The sequence below is a fragment of the Podarcis bocagei genome (assembly GCF_964188305.1).
Source record: "Podarcis bocagei genome assembly, chromosome: 1".
NCBI classification, from domain to species: domain Eukaryota; kingdom Metazoa; phylum Chordata; class Lepidosauria; order Squamata; family Lacertidae; genus Podarcis; species Podarcis bocagei.
Genome location: NC_138125.1, coordinates 90,873,623 through 90,887,759, shown reverse-complemented (window position 1 = coordinate 90,887,759; position 14,137 = coordinate 90,873,623). Strand labels below are relative to the sequence as shown.

General features: G+C 43.4%; 1 protein-coding gene and 1 pseudogene across 3 annotated transcripts in view; one reads left to right on the top strand and one right to left on the bottom strand.

Annotated features, from left to right (window-relative positions):
• Positions 1-3,785: 3,785 nt before the first annotated feature.
• Positions 3,786-14,137, bottom strand: part of MARCHF4 (membrane associated ring-CH-type finger 4) — a 121,287-nt gene continuing 110,935 nt past the window's right edge. For both annotated transcript variants that reach the window (XM_081197284.1, XM_081197285.1), the window contains exon 4: positions 3,786-6,008. In XM_081197284.1, coding sequence (XP_081053410.1) covers positions 5,647-6,008 — 362 coding nt within the window. In that variant the 3' untranslated portion in view covers positions 3,786-5,646. The remainder of the gene's footprint in view (positions 6,009-14,137) is intronic.
• Positions 9,306-11,000, top strand: LOC308596752 (bone morphogenetic protein 2 pseudogene; annotated as a pseudogene). The gene is made up of 3 exons: positions 9,306-9,329; positions 10,225-10,387; positions 10,612-11,000. The product of its transcript is annotated as a bone morphogenetic protein 2 pseudogene (transcript).

The window sequence follows — 14,137 nt, the reverse complement described above, 5'->3', positions numbered from 1 at the left end:
GGCTGGTGCTTTCGGCTTCTTGTTACTAGAACAGAGCAGGGTCTCAGTGTTTGAGTTCCTATAAATACTGTTGAGGGGGTGTGGTGTATAGCCTCCAACGTTCTGGGCAGAGAGGAAGTTCCCAGGTTAATGTGCCTTTTCTTCTTTTGTTCATTAATTACTTGAGGGATATCTTGAGTGATTACTTGAGTGATATTCTGAGTACCACTTAGGAGGGTCATTAGGTGTGGATTAGTTGCTAAAGCTTTCGTGTCTTGACCTCTTGAGCTTGTGAAGAGTTTTTCTGAGAAGATGGCTGTACTGCACTTAGTTGTGCTCTGGCTTGGCTTCGTGTATAGGGGCGAGCTGTGGTTTTGTGCCCTGTGCCAGCCAGATCTGTGTAGGGATTGCAGGGGGGTGCAGCATCCGGAGGTGCCACTATGGTTTGGCTACTGGATGGTGTCTGTAATTTATCTGTGGAGAGGGTCTGGGTTTGGGTCTGGTGTGGTTGATTGGAGATGGCGTTCTGTGTGCCTCTGGTTCTGGTGTCGGTTTTTGTGGGGAGGGCTAATTTCCAGATGTCTGGCAGGCGGGACGTGTCGTCACGCTTGTTCATGTTGTGAGGGTGTTTCTCTATCTCGATGGCTTCCATGATTATTCTCTTGTGGTGATGTTCCATGTTAAAGAGCAATTTGGAATCTGCAAAATTAATTTCGTGTCCTGTTTCTTTCATGTGTTGGTAAAGAGAGGAAGTTTTTTCTTCTTTTTTGACGGCATTCTTGTGTTCTGCGATACGTGCATTTATTCGTCTGTTTGTTTGTCCAATGTACGTGGCTGGGCAGACTTTGCAGGGTATTTCATAGACCCCTTGGTTTTCTAACTGGATTTTATCTTTTGGGTTTCTGAGGATATTGGCTATTTTTTGGTTGGTGCAAAAGGCTGTTTTGATATTGTGTTTATGGAGGATTTTGCTAATTTTATCTGTAGTGCCCTTGATATAAGGAAGGAGGGCCATGCCATTGTTTTCTTCTGTGTCTTGGTTTTTGGGGGGTGTTTCTTTTTGGATTAGCTTCGTAACCCTGTTTTGCTGGTATCCGTTGGCGATTAACACATTTGAGAGATTCTGTAACTCAGTTGTCAAGTGGTCTTTGTCAGCCAGGCGTTTGGTTCTGGAGATGAGAGTCTTGGCTACGGAGTTTATTTGTGCAGGGTGGTGGTGTGATTGTGCATGTAAGTAGCGGTTGGTGTGTGTTTTTTTCCGGTAGATAGTGTGTCCTAGGGAGCCATCAGGTTTTTTGTAGATTAGGACGTCAAGGAAGGGAAGTTGGTTGTTGGCTTCTATTTCCATAGTGAATTGTATTTTGGGGTGTAGGCTGTTGAGATGTGTGAGGAAGCTATCTAGTTTTTCCTTCCCGTGTGGCCAAATTACAAAGGTGTCGTCAACATATCTGAGCCAAAGTTTGGGTTTGTGTTCTGACTTGTCTAAAGCATTGGTTTCAAAGTGTTCCATGTACAGATTTGCGATGACCGGTGAGAGGGGTGATCCCATAGGTGCTCCTTCTATCTGTTTGTATCTTTGTCCATTGTGGATGAAGTACTTGTGTGAAGAGAGATCCAAGACCCTACCTACCAACCTATAAAAACAGATCCCACCACCTATCTGGAAAAAACCACCAAATCCAAAATAAAAGCCTCTCCTATCAGTGAAGAAATCCAGCTAAGAATCATCCCCAGAGAAAAATCATCCAGATGCCCCAAACTCTACGGTCTCCCCAAGATACACAAAGAAGGAACACCACTCAGACCAATAGTCAGCTCCATAGGCTCACCTCTACAAAATCTCGCTAAATTTCTCGCTAAGCAACTTCAGCCCTATGCAGAATCTATCGCTTCACACGTTACAAACTCCTTCCAGTTCATAGAAACAATAAAGAAACAAAACCTACATCCCGATGACCTACTTGTGAGCTTCGATGTTGTATCTCTCTTCACACAAGTGCCCATTAATGAAGCCTTGACAGCCATTCAAAACAAATACAATCCCCCCGAATACATCCTGGACCTGACCAACCACTGCCTAACCAACACGTACTTCATCCACAATGGACAAAGATACAAACAGATAGAAGGAGCACCTATGGGATCACCCCTCTCACCGGTCATCGCAAATCTGTACATGGAACACTTTGAAACCAATGCTTTAGACAAGTCAGAACACAAACCCAAACTTTGGCTCAGATATGTTGACGACACCTTTGTAATTTGGCCACACGGGAAGGAAAAACTAGATAGCTTCCTCACACATCTCAACAGCCTACACCCCAAAATACAATTCACTATGGAAATAGAAGCCAACAACCAACTTCCCTTCCTTGACGTCCTAATCTACAAAAAACCTGATGGCTCCCTAGGACACACTATCTACCGGAAAAAAACACACACCAACCGCTACTTACATGCACAATCACACCACCACCCTGCACAAATAAACTCCGTAGCCAAGACTCTCATCTCCAGAACCAAACGCCTGGCTGACAAAGACCACTTGACAACTGAGTTACAGAATCTTTCAAATGTGTTAATCGCCAACGGATACCAGCAAAACAGGGTTACGAAGCTAATCCAAAAAGAAACACCCCCCAAAAAGCAAGACACAGAAGAAAACAATGGCATGGCCCTCCTTCCTTATATCAAGGGCACTACAGATAAAATTAGCAAAATCCTCCATAAACACAATATCAAAACAGCCTTTTGCACCAACCAAAAAATAGCCAATATCCTCAGAAACCCCAAAGATAAAATCCAGTTAGAAAACCAAGGGGTCTATGAAATACCCTGCAAAGTCTGCCCAGCCACGTACATTGGACAAACAAACAGACGAATAAATGCACGTATCGCAGAACACAAGAATGCCGTCAAAAAAGAAGAAAAAACTTCCTCTCTTTACCAACACATGAAAGAAACAGGACACGAAATTAATTTTTCAGATTCCAAATTGCTCTTTAACATGGAACACCACCACAAGAGAATAATCATGGAAGCCATCGAGATAGAGAAACACCCTCACAACATGAACAAGCGTGACGATACGTCCCGCCTGCCAGACATCTGGAAAATAGCCCTCCCCACAAAAACCGACACCAGAACCAGAGGCACACAGAACGCCATCTCCAATCAACCACACCAGACCCAAACCCAGACCCTCTCCACAGATAAATTACAGACACCATCCAGTAGCCAAACCATAGTGGCACCTCCGGATGCTGCACCCCCCTGCAATCCCTACACAGATCTGGCTGGCACAGGGCACAAAACCACAGCTCGCCCCTATACACGAAGCCAAGCCAGAGCACAACTAAGTGCAGTACAGCCATCTTCTCAGAAAAAACTCTTCACAAGGTCAAGAGGTCAAGACACGAAAGCTTTAGCAACTAATCCACACCTAATGACCCTCCTAAGTGGTACTCAGAATATCACTCAAGAAATCACTCAAGATATCCCTCAAGTAATTAATGAACAAAAGAAGAAAAGACACACTAACCTGGGAACTTCCTCTCTGCCCAGAACGTTGGAGGCTATACACCACACCCCCTCAACAGTATTTATAGGAACTCAAACACTGAGATCCTGCTCTGTTCCAGTAACAAGAAGCCGAAAGCACCAGCCTGAAGATGACGAGTGAGACCTCGTCGAAACGTCGCCTAGACACCCCAACTCTTACACGGGAAGACACCCGAAGACACCAAAACCTGCATATATATATATATATATATATATATATATATATATATATATATTGAAATCATGCTGATTATTCAGGTGAATTCAGGTGCTGAACTGGTCTTCTGCATGTATCCAGATTGTGGTCATCATGTCCTGATTCAACCCCTGCTTTACTGATGTGTTCAGGCTGTGGTGACTCACAATCTAGGTAGATGTCAAGCATTCAAAGATTTGCTTCAGTGTACGCAAATCTGGTGAATATGCCAATTTGTGTGGATCGAAAAATAACAGCAACAATAATGATAATCCACTGTAAGATAAGGCAGCTTCACCTGGGATACTTCAGCATTTAGTGTTACTTGTGGAAGTACCTGTGGAGAAGGGAGAGTATTCTCAAATTTATTCAGCGGGTACCTGGCAAATATACCAGTGTGATTATGGTGGCTTCTTCCAAAGAATCTTGTTAATTGTTTGGTCAGGGTGATGCGGTTTCTCTTAGCAATTTCTAGTGTAACTCATGCTGCTAGAATTCCCAGTGTTCCTTGCAGAGAGGGACCCATTCAACCAGTTTTACAGTGCGCTCCTCCCATACATGTTTCTAAGAAGTTAGTCCCCCTGTGTTCAATGGGACTTATTTCCAGAAAGATGTGCATAGGATTGGAGCCTAAATCCACAGTATGGATTAGACTTGGGACTTTCATTTGTTTTTTGAGTGCAAAGTTTTGTGGCTTAATACCTAAGTCAGGCATCCTCAACCTTCGGCCCTCCAGATGTTTTGGACTACAATCCCCATCATCCCTGACCACTGGTCCTGTTAGCTAGGGATCATGGGAGTTGTAGGCCAAAACATCTGGAGGGCCGCAGGTTGGGGATGCCTGAACTAAGTGGATGAGACTGTTTCCAGGAGCAGCTAGATTACAGGAAGTAAATTTAAAAGCAGGAAAATCACAGGGGCTTATGAGAAATCACTGATACAGAGGTGCTGGAGAATGAGGGGGAAAAGCCAAGTAGGAAATTCAGTAGGGGACAATCCCATTTTGAAAAATCTGCAAATAAAACACACAAATAACTCTTTCAGTGTTAAATGTCATAAATCTTCCCCTACCTAGTGCCCTCCAAATGTTTTGGACTACAATTCCCATCAGCCCTAGCTAGCACAGATGCACTGATTGGGGCTGGTGGGAGTTGTAGTCTAAAAAAACCAGGCTGGCATAAATCATCCACCTTGTGCTTTGGACATTGATTCCTACAAATGTTTGTGGCTCAAATGAATTTGGCCCTCTCTCTGCCAGTGGCACTCCCTCAAAAACATTGAAAAATTGTAGTGTTTGAGGAGGGAGCTAAATCAGGAATTTGTACCTGTTGCATGTTTGTTTGTTGTTGTTTTTTTAAAAAACCTGGGCAGAGTGTCTTTACTCATATAAAATAACAATAACAATAAACTGACTGCTGTTCATCTTGAACACCCTGTGGTCACACAAAATAGCATAGGGCCACAGAATAATTTATGCATTCAAATACTTGAACCCCATGGTTAATACAGTTTAAAATACTCTGGCTTCCTTGCTTCCTTCCTATTCAGTATCTGTGTGGGTGTTTAAAAACTTACCCATTCATTCCCTTGCAGTAAGACCAGCTGTCCCTCTCTGCTCCCCACCCCACCTCAGCCCACCAGCCTCTGCCCTAGTTCAGTTTTTGTAGTTCTGTATTGCACTTGCTTTGTTGTACTTTCCAGTGACTGCAGAACCTTTTCAGCCGCCTCTCAGCTGTGTGTGCAGCTCTGCCTCCACCACCATCTTGGCTGGTCAAGGGCCTATTGTGCTCCTGGTGCAGCTGCAGAGGACAAGGGGGTGGAGGGTGGGGAAAAAGGCACGCCGCGCCCCCTCCACTTATGAGTTCCTCTGCCACTCCGCGTTGCATTAAGGCCTCCTGAATTCCTTTAGCTCAGACTGTCGTGACTCTCATGACGAGCTCTCTGTTTGTGCTAGAGTGGCTTCTCTGTTCGTGAGGCCTCAGGTGGCTGAGTATATGCAAGATGGTATAAGCACAGTGGTGGTCAGACAAGGTGCCCGTGGTGTGGCCAGCTCCCCGAGCCACACTCTCGGCTGGAGCAGAGTTGCTAGTGGCACCAGCAGTGGAGGATGAATGGTTAGTCTGAGAAGAGGTTCGTTGGTTGGTCCTGGCCCCTGTTTTTTGATCCTCCAGGTCCTTTGTTTTGTCATAGTTCAGAACTTTCCACTGCTGGTTGACTGCTTGCCACCGTTTAAAAATCCTGTAAACTGAGGGTCCTTCATGGATTATTAGACCTGTAGAATAAAAAAGAGTGCGTGGATAGGAGAGGAAAAAGAGAATCTATTAATTTTTCACTGACTCAGCATCACTGCACACACACCTCTGAGAGTCATCTAGGACCAACTCCACGTACATACCCCACAAGTATCCTAGAAAAAAATGGAACATCCCATTTTTTATTGCGAGAGAATGGCGGACATTTTGGTTGCCATAATCTCATGCGATTTTGTGGTGCGATTTCCCCCTGAAAAAACACTTTTCCGGGGATGCAGTCTTGTGTGGTGCTCCCAAACATGTGTTTTAGAGTGCCTTGCCCCCCAAAAAGTGTTGTTTTTTTAAGGGTGTGTGTGCAAAACCATGTGAGATCATGGCAACCAAAATGGCTGCCAAACTCTCGCAATGAAAAAAACAGGAAGATGGTGTCCAGGAAGATGGCATCCTGGATTTGGGCTTCAAAGTGATGGAAGGTACACATGCCCCATGAACATTTTTTTGATATAGCTTTAGGGGGCACATCTTGCTCTCATTGGCGCTTAACACAAAGTGTTAATATTTGGGAGAATGGCCTGCTCCAAGTCCCATCATCATTCTAAAATGATAAACAGATTTAAAAGACCAACAACAGTGTATGGATTGCCTGTCTGGATCAGACCAATCTCCACCTAGACCAGCCTTCTTGAGCACAGCCCTTCTTACAAATAGCTGTGACCTGTGAATGGCCTGAAATAGTGAGGATGAAATGAGCATCCAAAGCACCCAGGAATTCCTTCTTTGTGGAATTACGGTATATTTGCTGAGTCTGTCTATAAAGAGAGCTGAACTACATGTTATGTTGAGGGCACTGGATTGGTTCCCCTGCCTCAGGCATCTGGTGGGCTATTGTGTGAGGAGATGCTGGACTAGAAGGGCCTTTGGACCACTCCAGCAGCTGTTTACCAGGAGAGATGAGACAAAAACAAGGTCAGGACTCCATGGATGCATCAGTAGGAGCATTGCATGGATTCTACTGACCTCCACACTGCTGCTTCACCCCTCCCACTAAGTGGCATGGACTCTGCTGCCAGAACTGCTGCTGCTATTGCTGCAGCTCTGCCTCACCCTGGCTAACATGAGCATTTGTCAGGGATGATGGGAGTTGTACTCCAGCGACATCCGAAAGGTCACAGGTTGCCCCATCCCAGGTTTAAGCCTTTAGCACAAACTTTTCCCACACTTAATATTAAGAGACAAGTGCAAAAATAGTATGCTGGCTGCCAAACACAACTTATGCTGTGATTCAGAGGGACACATGCATATGATCTGCTGGTCTTCCACTTTGCCCAAGTGGAATCAAGTACATCTGCAATTTGGCAGACCCCTTTGTTTCCAAAGTTCAACAATCAATCGCGGGAGTCAAATATTGATGCTGAAGGTCAAATGTTTATTGCAGAATGAACACCAGCACCCTCACATTTCTGTTAAATGTTTGGTGAGGAATCCTGACCTCAATTATTTAAGTTCAAGTATATGACCTCAAGAGTCTGCCTCACCGGATCATGAGTCAGATGTGGAAAATTCAATTCATTTCAGCCCCAAAGCTTATCACAAATATTAACGAGAAGGCTGATTCAAGAGGATTTTTTTTAAAAAAGTCTGTTTGTTTTGCTTTGTAAATTATAAGTGTTTATGATCCCATGCAATTAATAAAATGATGTTGATGGATGGGCCAGTGCATCAACCGTACACTTGTTTTCCTAGATAAATTGTGCTTCAAAATATTTACTATAAGTGCAAAAATAAGTTTGTTTTCCTTGGCAGTTGCTGGGATCCAAATTACTTATTGATTTCCCAGCATTGAGCTCAGGAAGCTGTAAAATTAAAAAGGAACCAAGCAGAGGACTGGGTGGGCAGATGGAAATAATGCAAATGCATCTGCAACTGTAGAAAGCTGAGGAGAGAGCAAGGAGGGACTCAGAGAGTAATTTGCAAGAAGCTGTAGGATTTCATCAAAATAAATTTGAGTCAGTTGGAGTTATGCAGATGTGTAACGTTTTCTGTGCGGTTGTTTAATTTTTTCTTGAGTAGCAAGTCATTTTAATTATTGTTTTGTACTGTTTTTAATAGTTTTTGGATTTCTCTTCATTACCCTGATATTCTATGAGAGAAAAGTAAATAAATAAATATGTAAATAAGCAAAATGAACAGGGATGTGGATCTCTCATGTTATTCTAAGGTGTGGATAACTGAGTACAGTGGTACCTCGGATTACAAACACCTCGGGTTACAAACTTTGGGTTACGGACAAACTTTGGGTTACAAACTTTGGGTTACAGACTCCTCTAACCCAGAAGTAGTACCTCGGGTTAAGAAGTTTACCTCAGGATGAGAACAGAAATCGTGCGTGGCGGCATGACGGCAGTGGGAGGCCCCATTAGCTAAAGTGGTACCTCAGGTTAAGAACAGTTTCAGGCTAAGAACGGACCTCCAGAACAAATTAAGTTCGTAACCAGAGGTACCACTGTACATGTGAACATGTCTTCTACTGAATCAAATCAGTGGTCCATTAAGCCCAATAGCTTTTCAAGTATGGAAGTAGAGAACTTTTCAACCAAAGATGCCAGAAATTAAACCCTTCCATTCCAGAAGCCTGCTCCCCCACTGTGCTGCATACATGTCAGTTCCAAACTGTGCATATTTACATTTCTCAACAAAATATGCAGAATTTGCCATCAGGCCACTTCAGTGTATCTTGGCAGGAAAAGCTGTGGTTTAAACACATTGTGTTTGGGTTTTCAAAAAATAAAAATTAAGTGTCTGGGCCTGAATATGAAGTGTCAAGAGAAAAATATCACTAGGTGGAGTTTGTAGGTTAAGCTTTGAAATACACATTGGCAATAAACATTGAAATACACATGTTTTAATGGAAAGAACTCAACAAATTGTGATGAAAATCTGAAAGTCACAATCTAACACAGTTAATTGTGCTTAAAGCTGATTGAAATCAAAGGGCTAAAGTGTGCTTAGCGTTGTGTTGGATTGCCGTCATTAAAATGTCTATAGTGTTGTGTTCTGCTGTACTAGAACAAATGAAAATAAAGTTGCCCTTAACTTAATTCTAACACAATCACAATATGCCCTAACCTGTTTGGTTCTTGGTATGATGTCTTTATGTGGCTCAGCTGGCTAAAATAATGGTTAGGATGAAACTAGTGGGGAATAGATGCAGGACAGACGAGAAGAAGGGTAGCTCTGGAATTCACTGTCATGATTGGCTTTAAGCAGGGATTAGGCACATTCATGGAGAATGACTCCATCAATGGCTACTAGTCAAGATGATTATATGCAACCTTCAGGCAGTACGTCACTGAGTATGTCATTTTTTGAGGACCAATGGTGGTGGGAGTGGGTAGGAGGCCAGTGCTTTCATGTCTTGCTTGTGGGCTGCCCAGGGATATTGCCTGCCCACTGCAGGCAACACGATTCTGGACTAGATGGACCTTTGGCCTCATCCAAGAGAGCTCTTATATTATTGGAACCAGTTTGATATGGTTAATTAACAGCCTCTCCAGATGACCTACTTATTGAGCATTCACTTGGATTTGCTAGTACAAATTTGACAATATCTGGCCTTTATTGAACATTTGTTCTGATTTGTTTACGGGGTGGTTATACAACAATGAACACTTGTCTTGCATTTATTCTGATTAGCTTGTGGGCTTTTCTTACACATCTTTCCATTAGTGACTGATCAAACCCACACTTTTCAATGCATTTTCCCATCCCCTTCCAAACCACGAAAGGTCCAGTTCTTTTTTTTAAAGTGGATTTGTTGTGCTAGAGACTTATCATTCATCTTATTATTTGTTTTGTTTATTTACTGTTCTTTATTTATGTACTTATTTGCTTTCACAAACCTAAAGATTTATGTTACCAAGGCACATCACTGCACAAATGTGCAGGTGACATTGCAGATGTGACTGTACGTATCATTGCATCAAGAGATGTTTTACTGATGTGCACGTCTGCTCCTGCACATTGCTGAAATAATCCTTCTTACCCCCGAAACTAAAATTTATACAGTTGTACATACAATCACAACAAGATTGCTTTTTTCTTCTTTTCTCTTCTGGCAGTGTTTCATCAATTCACTCAACTGCACAGGTGCACCAGAAAAACATAATAAATAAGCACAAGAAATGATTTTTAATAAAACATACTACCTTTTTGAATTACATATTGAATATATTGAAGAGCAGACTTTTGAACCTTGGTGTGAGTCTCAAGCACATTCAAGATGCATTTGAAAGCAATGGCAGCTCTTATTGTTGTATTAATATTTATGAAATTATAAAGTCAGAGAGAGAGAGAGAGGCCTCCAACGACTCCACCATGAGATTTGAACCAATGGCTTCAAGTTACAAGAAAGGAGATTCTGACTAAACATTAAAAAAACAACTTTCTGAAAGTAAGAGCTGTTCAACAGTGGAATGGTCTCCCTCGGGAGGTGGTGGACTCTCCTTCCATGGATGCTTTAAAGCAGGGATTAGATGGCCATCTGTCATGGATACTTTAGCTGAGATTCCTGCATTGAAGGGGGTTGGACTGGATGGCCCTTGGGGTCTGATTCTACGATTTTATGATTCTTGGACACCCACTCGGTGCATCATAATGCCAGCAAGTGGGAAATGTTTGATGCAACCCCAGATATAATGTGGTGGATTGCCGATGGATGACCCAATCATGGCTTTGTGGTAGAAGTGGCTCACTTGGACGAAAGGGAGAGCAGTGCCTCCAAGAGGTATGTCATGATTGGCAGGTCTTTGCCTCAGGATGATGCCAGCTGACCTCAGACCAGGCCATTATTAGTGACCTTTGAGCATGATGCAAACGGACACCCTCTCCATGAGAGAGGAAAATGTCAGGCAAAGCGCAAGCACGGCAAATGCAAATCCAATTGCAAAGGCCCAATTTCGACGATGACGGGATCCCCCTACACAACCCTGTGTGGGCCAGGGACACCCACCTGACCATTGACTGTCCCAGATGGAGCAGGGAGGCCTGAATGCTGCGTCTAAGTGCATTCAGTTGGACAAGTCTTGTTACCTCCTTGTGATCAGGAACCTGACAGTATAAAGTTCTTGACTATGAGGATGCATCTACGAATGTTCAGCGGAATGTGCTTAGAAGCCCTTTCAGATCCTTGAAACCCTTTCCGGAGTATAGCAGGTGACAGCATGGGGATGCCAAAGGCAGGACCGCCACACAAGCCCCTGCCAATTTTCTGCTTTAGGATGAAGAGGGCTATAAAGCTACTGGGACAAGTTTTGTTGTTATAAACACCATTCAGTCTTGTCCAAGAAAGAAATGCAGCTTTTGTGTGGTTTTTCCTTGGTGTTGCTCTTATCTTTGCCGTGTGCATCATTCTCTTCTTTCTCTGCCTACCTGCGTCTGACGTATAAAGGATAGCAGAAGGAAGTGCCAAAGGTTCTTCTAGCCTGGCACATTTTAAACAATGCCCAGTCGAAACAGGCAGCACCATTAAAAGTAAGTCGCCATTAGTCCTGACAGGAGATCCTGAATTGTGAGCGTCGACAGGCAGCTCCCCCATTAATTTCCTTTCCCATCAAGCCACAAAAGATCAAGCACCACATATCCGTTTTAATTGGCTATTGATCTGTTGTTCTATTACCTGCAATTGTGCAGAGGGGTTGCTGGATGGACTGCCTAACTCTGCCTTCCTTTGACTGTCAGCAGCCGGACTTACAGAAAAGTCTGGAGGCCTGCGGTTCCTGGTTTGCAACGGAGTGCCTGAGTCCTTTTTGAAGTAAAGGTAGCAAAAACACAGCTAAAAAGCTCAGATCATATATATGACTGGCACCCTTCTTTGGAAATTAAACCAATGTCTAGACTTCGCTTGCAGAAACTAATAGTTATAGTTGAATTAAAACATAATATTTACAGTCACATGCTCATCCAAGCAATGGCTTACAGTCTCTTCTTCTAACTTCCAAACAACAGTATTTTCATCTCTTCTGTATCTCAGTTAGGCCATGCCTTGCAGCTCCTAGGAGAGTTTCCCACTTTCACCTTCTCCTGCAGCTTTGCTCTCTTTCTTTCAAGCAGGGAAGAAGGAGTCCAACACTCCATTCAACTTAGCAGTGTTCACAGTGGATTCTAAAACACAGTCATCTTGCTTCACATAAAATGGCGTCTCTCCTTCATTAGATGCTTCCCATGTGTCCAACGTTAACCAACCACAAAAGATCTCTCTAGAATTCAGTTACCAACCAGCCAAAATTAAATACCTAGTAATGCATACAAACACTTACAATTTCAGTGAATTAAATTACTGTACTTAACAGTGCTGCCCTATACTGAGTCAGACCATTGGCTCATATATCTACAGTGGGTGCCAGAAGTTTTCCAAGGTTTCAGACAGGATTGGTTCCCAGTCCTACCTAGAGAGACCAAGGATTGAATGTGGGACCTTTCACTGCAAAACACGTGATCTGACACTGAGCTTCAACCCTTCTCCAAGGCAACAGTGATGTCTACAAAAATTGCCAGCTGGTGGAGGGAGTGGCAAATGAATGACTTTGCTTATAATTTCATCTCCCCAGCTGTTCAGATGCAAAACAGTGATTCTTCAAAGAGCTAAAGGCTCTCTGGATCTGATGAAGAAGCTGTGTGCATGCATTAGTGTATATATTTATGCATGAAAAATATAGAAACGTAAAGGCTGGCAAGCAGCTCACATCACCACATATACAAAATGTGCTACAGTTGGCCATGCAACAACATGGAGTCTAATTGCTCCATCCGATAGCCACGTTAATCTTCCTTTATTCAATTTATGTACAGTATATCCCCTGTCAAACGTTGAAATTGATCAGGTCATGTAATGAAGTAAAAAGAAAATAAAAGCCTATTTGCTCCATATTTATTTATTCCACCTTTAAAACTATTTCCCCCCCCCCCCCAATGTTTTGGAAAAATATCTTTCTGAACTGGCAGTGTTTACTACACTTACCCTGCAGCCAGTGTCAATTTAAGTAACGCAAACTGCCCACTGTAAAGGGACAAATTCCCCAAGAGCCCACCCCCTCCATCACCTCCAAGTCCTCAGTCTCAATTTGCATAATCGCTTTTGCTATTTCTGTCATCCACTGTGCATGAGGTAAACTGACACAGCCAGGAAAACAAAAAGAAATAAACCAAATCATGAGACGCACTTGTTGTGTATGCAGCTCTGGTGGTCTGTGGGTGGATGGAGTGACAGCACTGTGTGGGCCATCTGTTAAGTCAAGTCTTGTGATGCACAGCGCCCCTCTCGGGCCAGTCGTGCTGCTCACCAGCCTCCCTCTCTCATTAGCTGATGACACTTCCCGATGTTCAACGAGAGATGGTTTCCAGCCCTGCTGACCCTGAACGCCACTTGAATCTGCAAAGATCAAGCTTCCTTAATTGCAGCCTCCGCTGATACAGGCAGCCAGACACACAACTGCATCTGAATTGCCATTTAATTAATGGCCAGGTGCTTGCAGGAATGTGCAGTGAACTTCCAAACTGTCATCATCGCTCAGCTCAGTGGTGTGAGTTTGGAAGATTGGTTTTTGTGGGGTGTTTTTTTTTGACCGGCTATATGTATTGCATACACAAATGGCATACCTTGCACAGAAAATGGTTCTCCAAATGTAATTACCTCTTACTTTTTGGGGGGGTCTCTTCCCCATTTCCAGCTCAATCATAGAACACCACCATAGAGCACCTTTGCATCCAGTATGGTCCCTGTTCCATCTCTAGCCAGAAGTATCTTGCAGCAGGGGATGGGAAAGAGTTCTCTGTCTGAGTCCCTGGAAACTCAGCTCTGGGATGGACAAACCATCAGTCTGACCTGCTACCAGGTAGCTTCCTAGGTTCCTAAAGTGCTAGAGGGCTTAGGTTTCCTAGGCTCCAACATGCAGAGAGAGTGGGGAAGGGGCATCAAGTCATAGTAAGTGTGGAAATTCATAACTCGAAAGCCAGCTATTGCATACAGATGTTATGGGGTGGAGTCTTGTGCTAACTGTCATTTCCCTATGTAGTTTTCTTTCAAGTCTGTTCATCCAAAAACAGCCTCTTGTTCTGGCCCTACAAAGTGAGTAATGTTGCTTTAGATTAAATA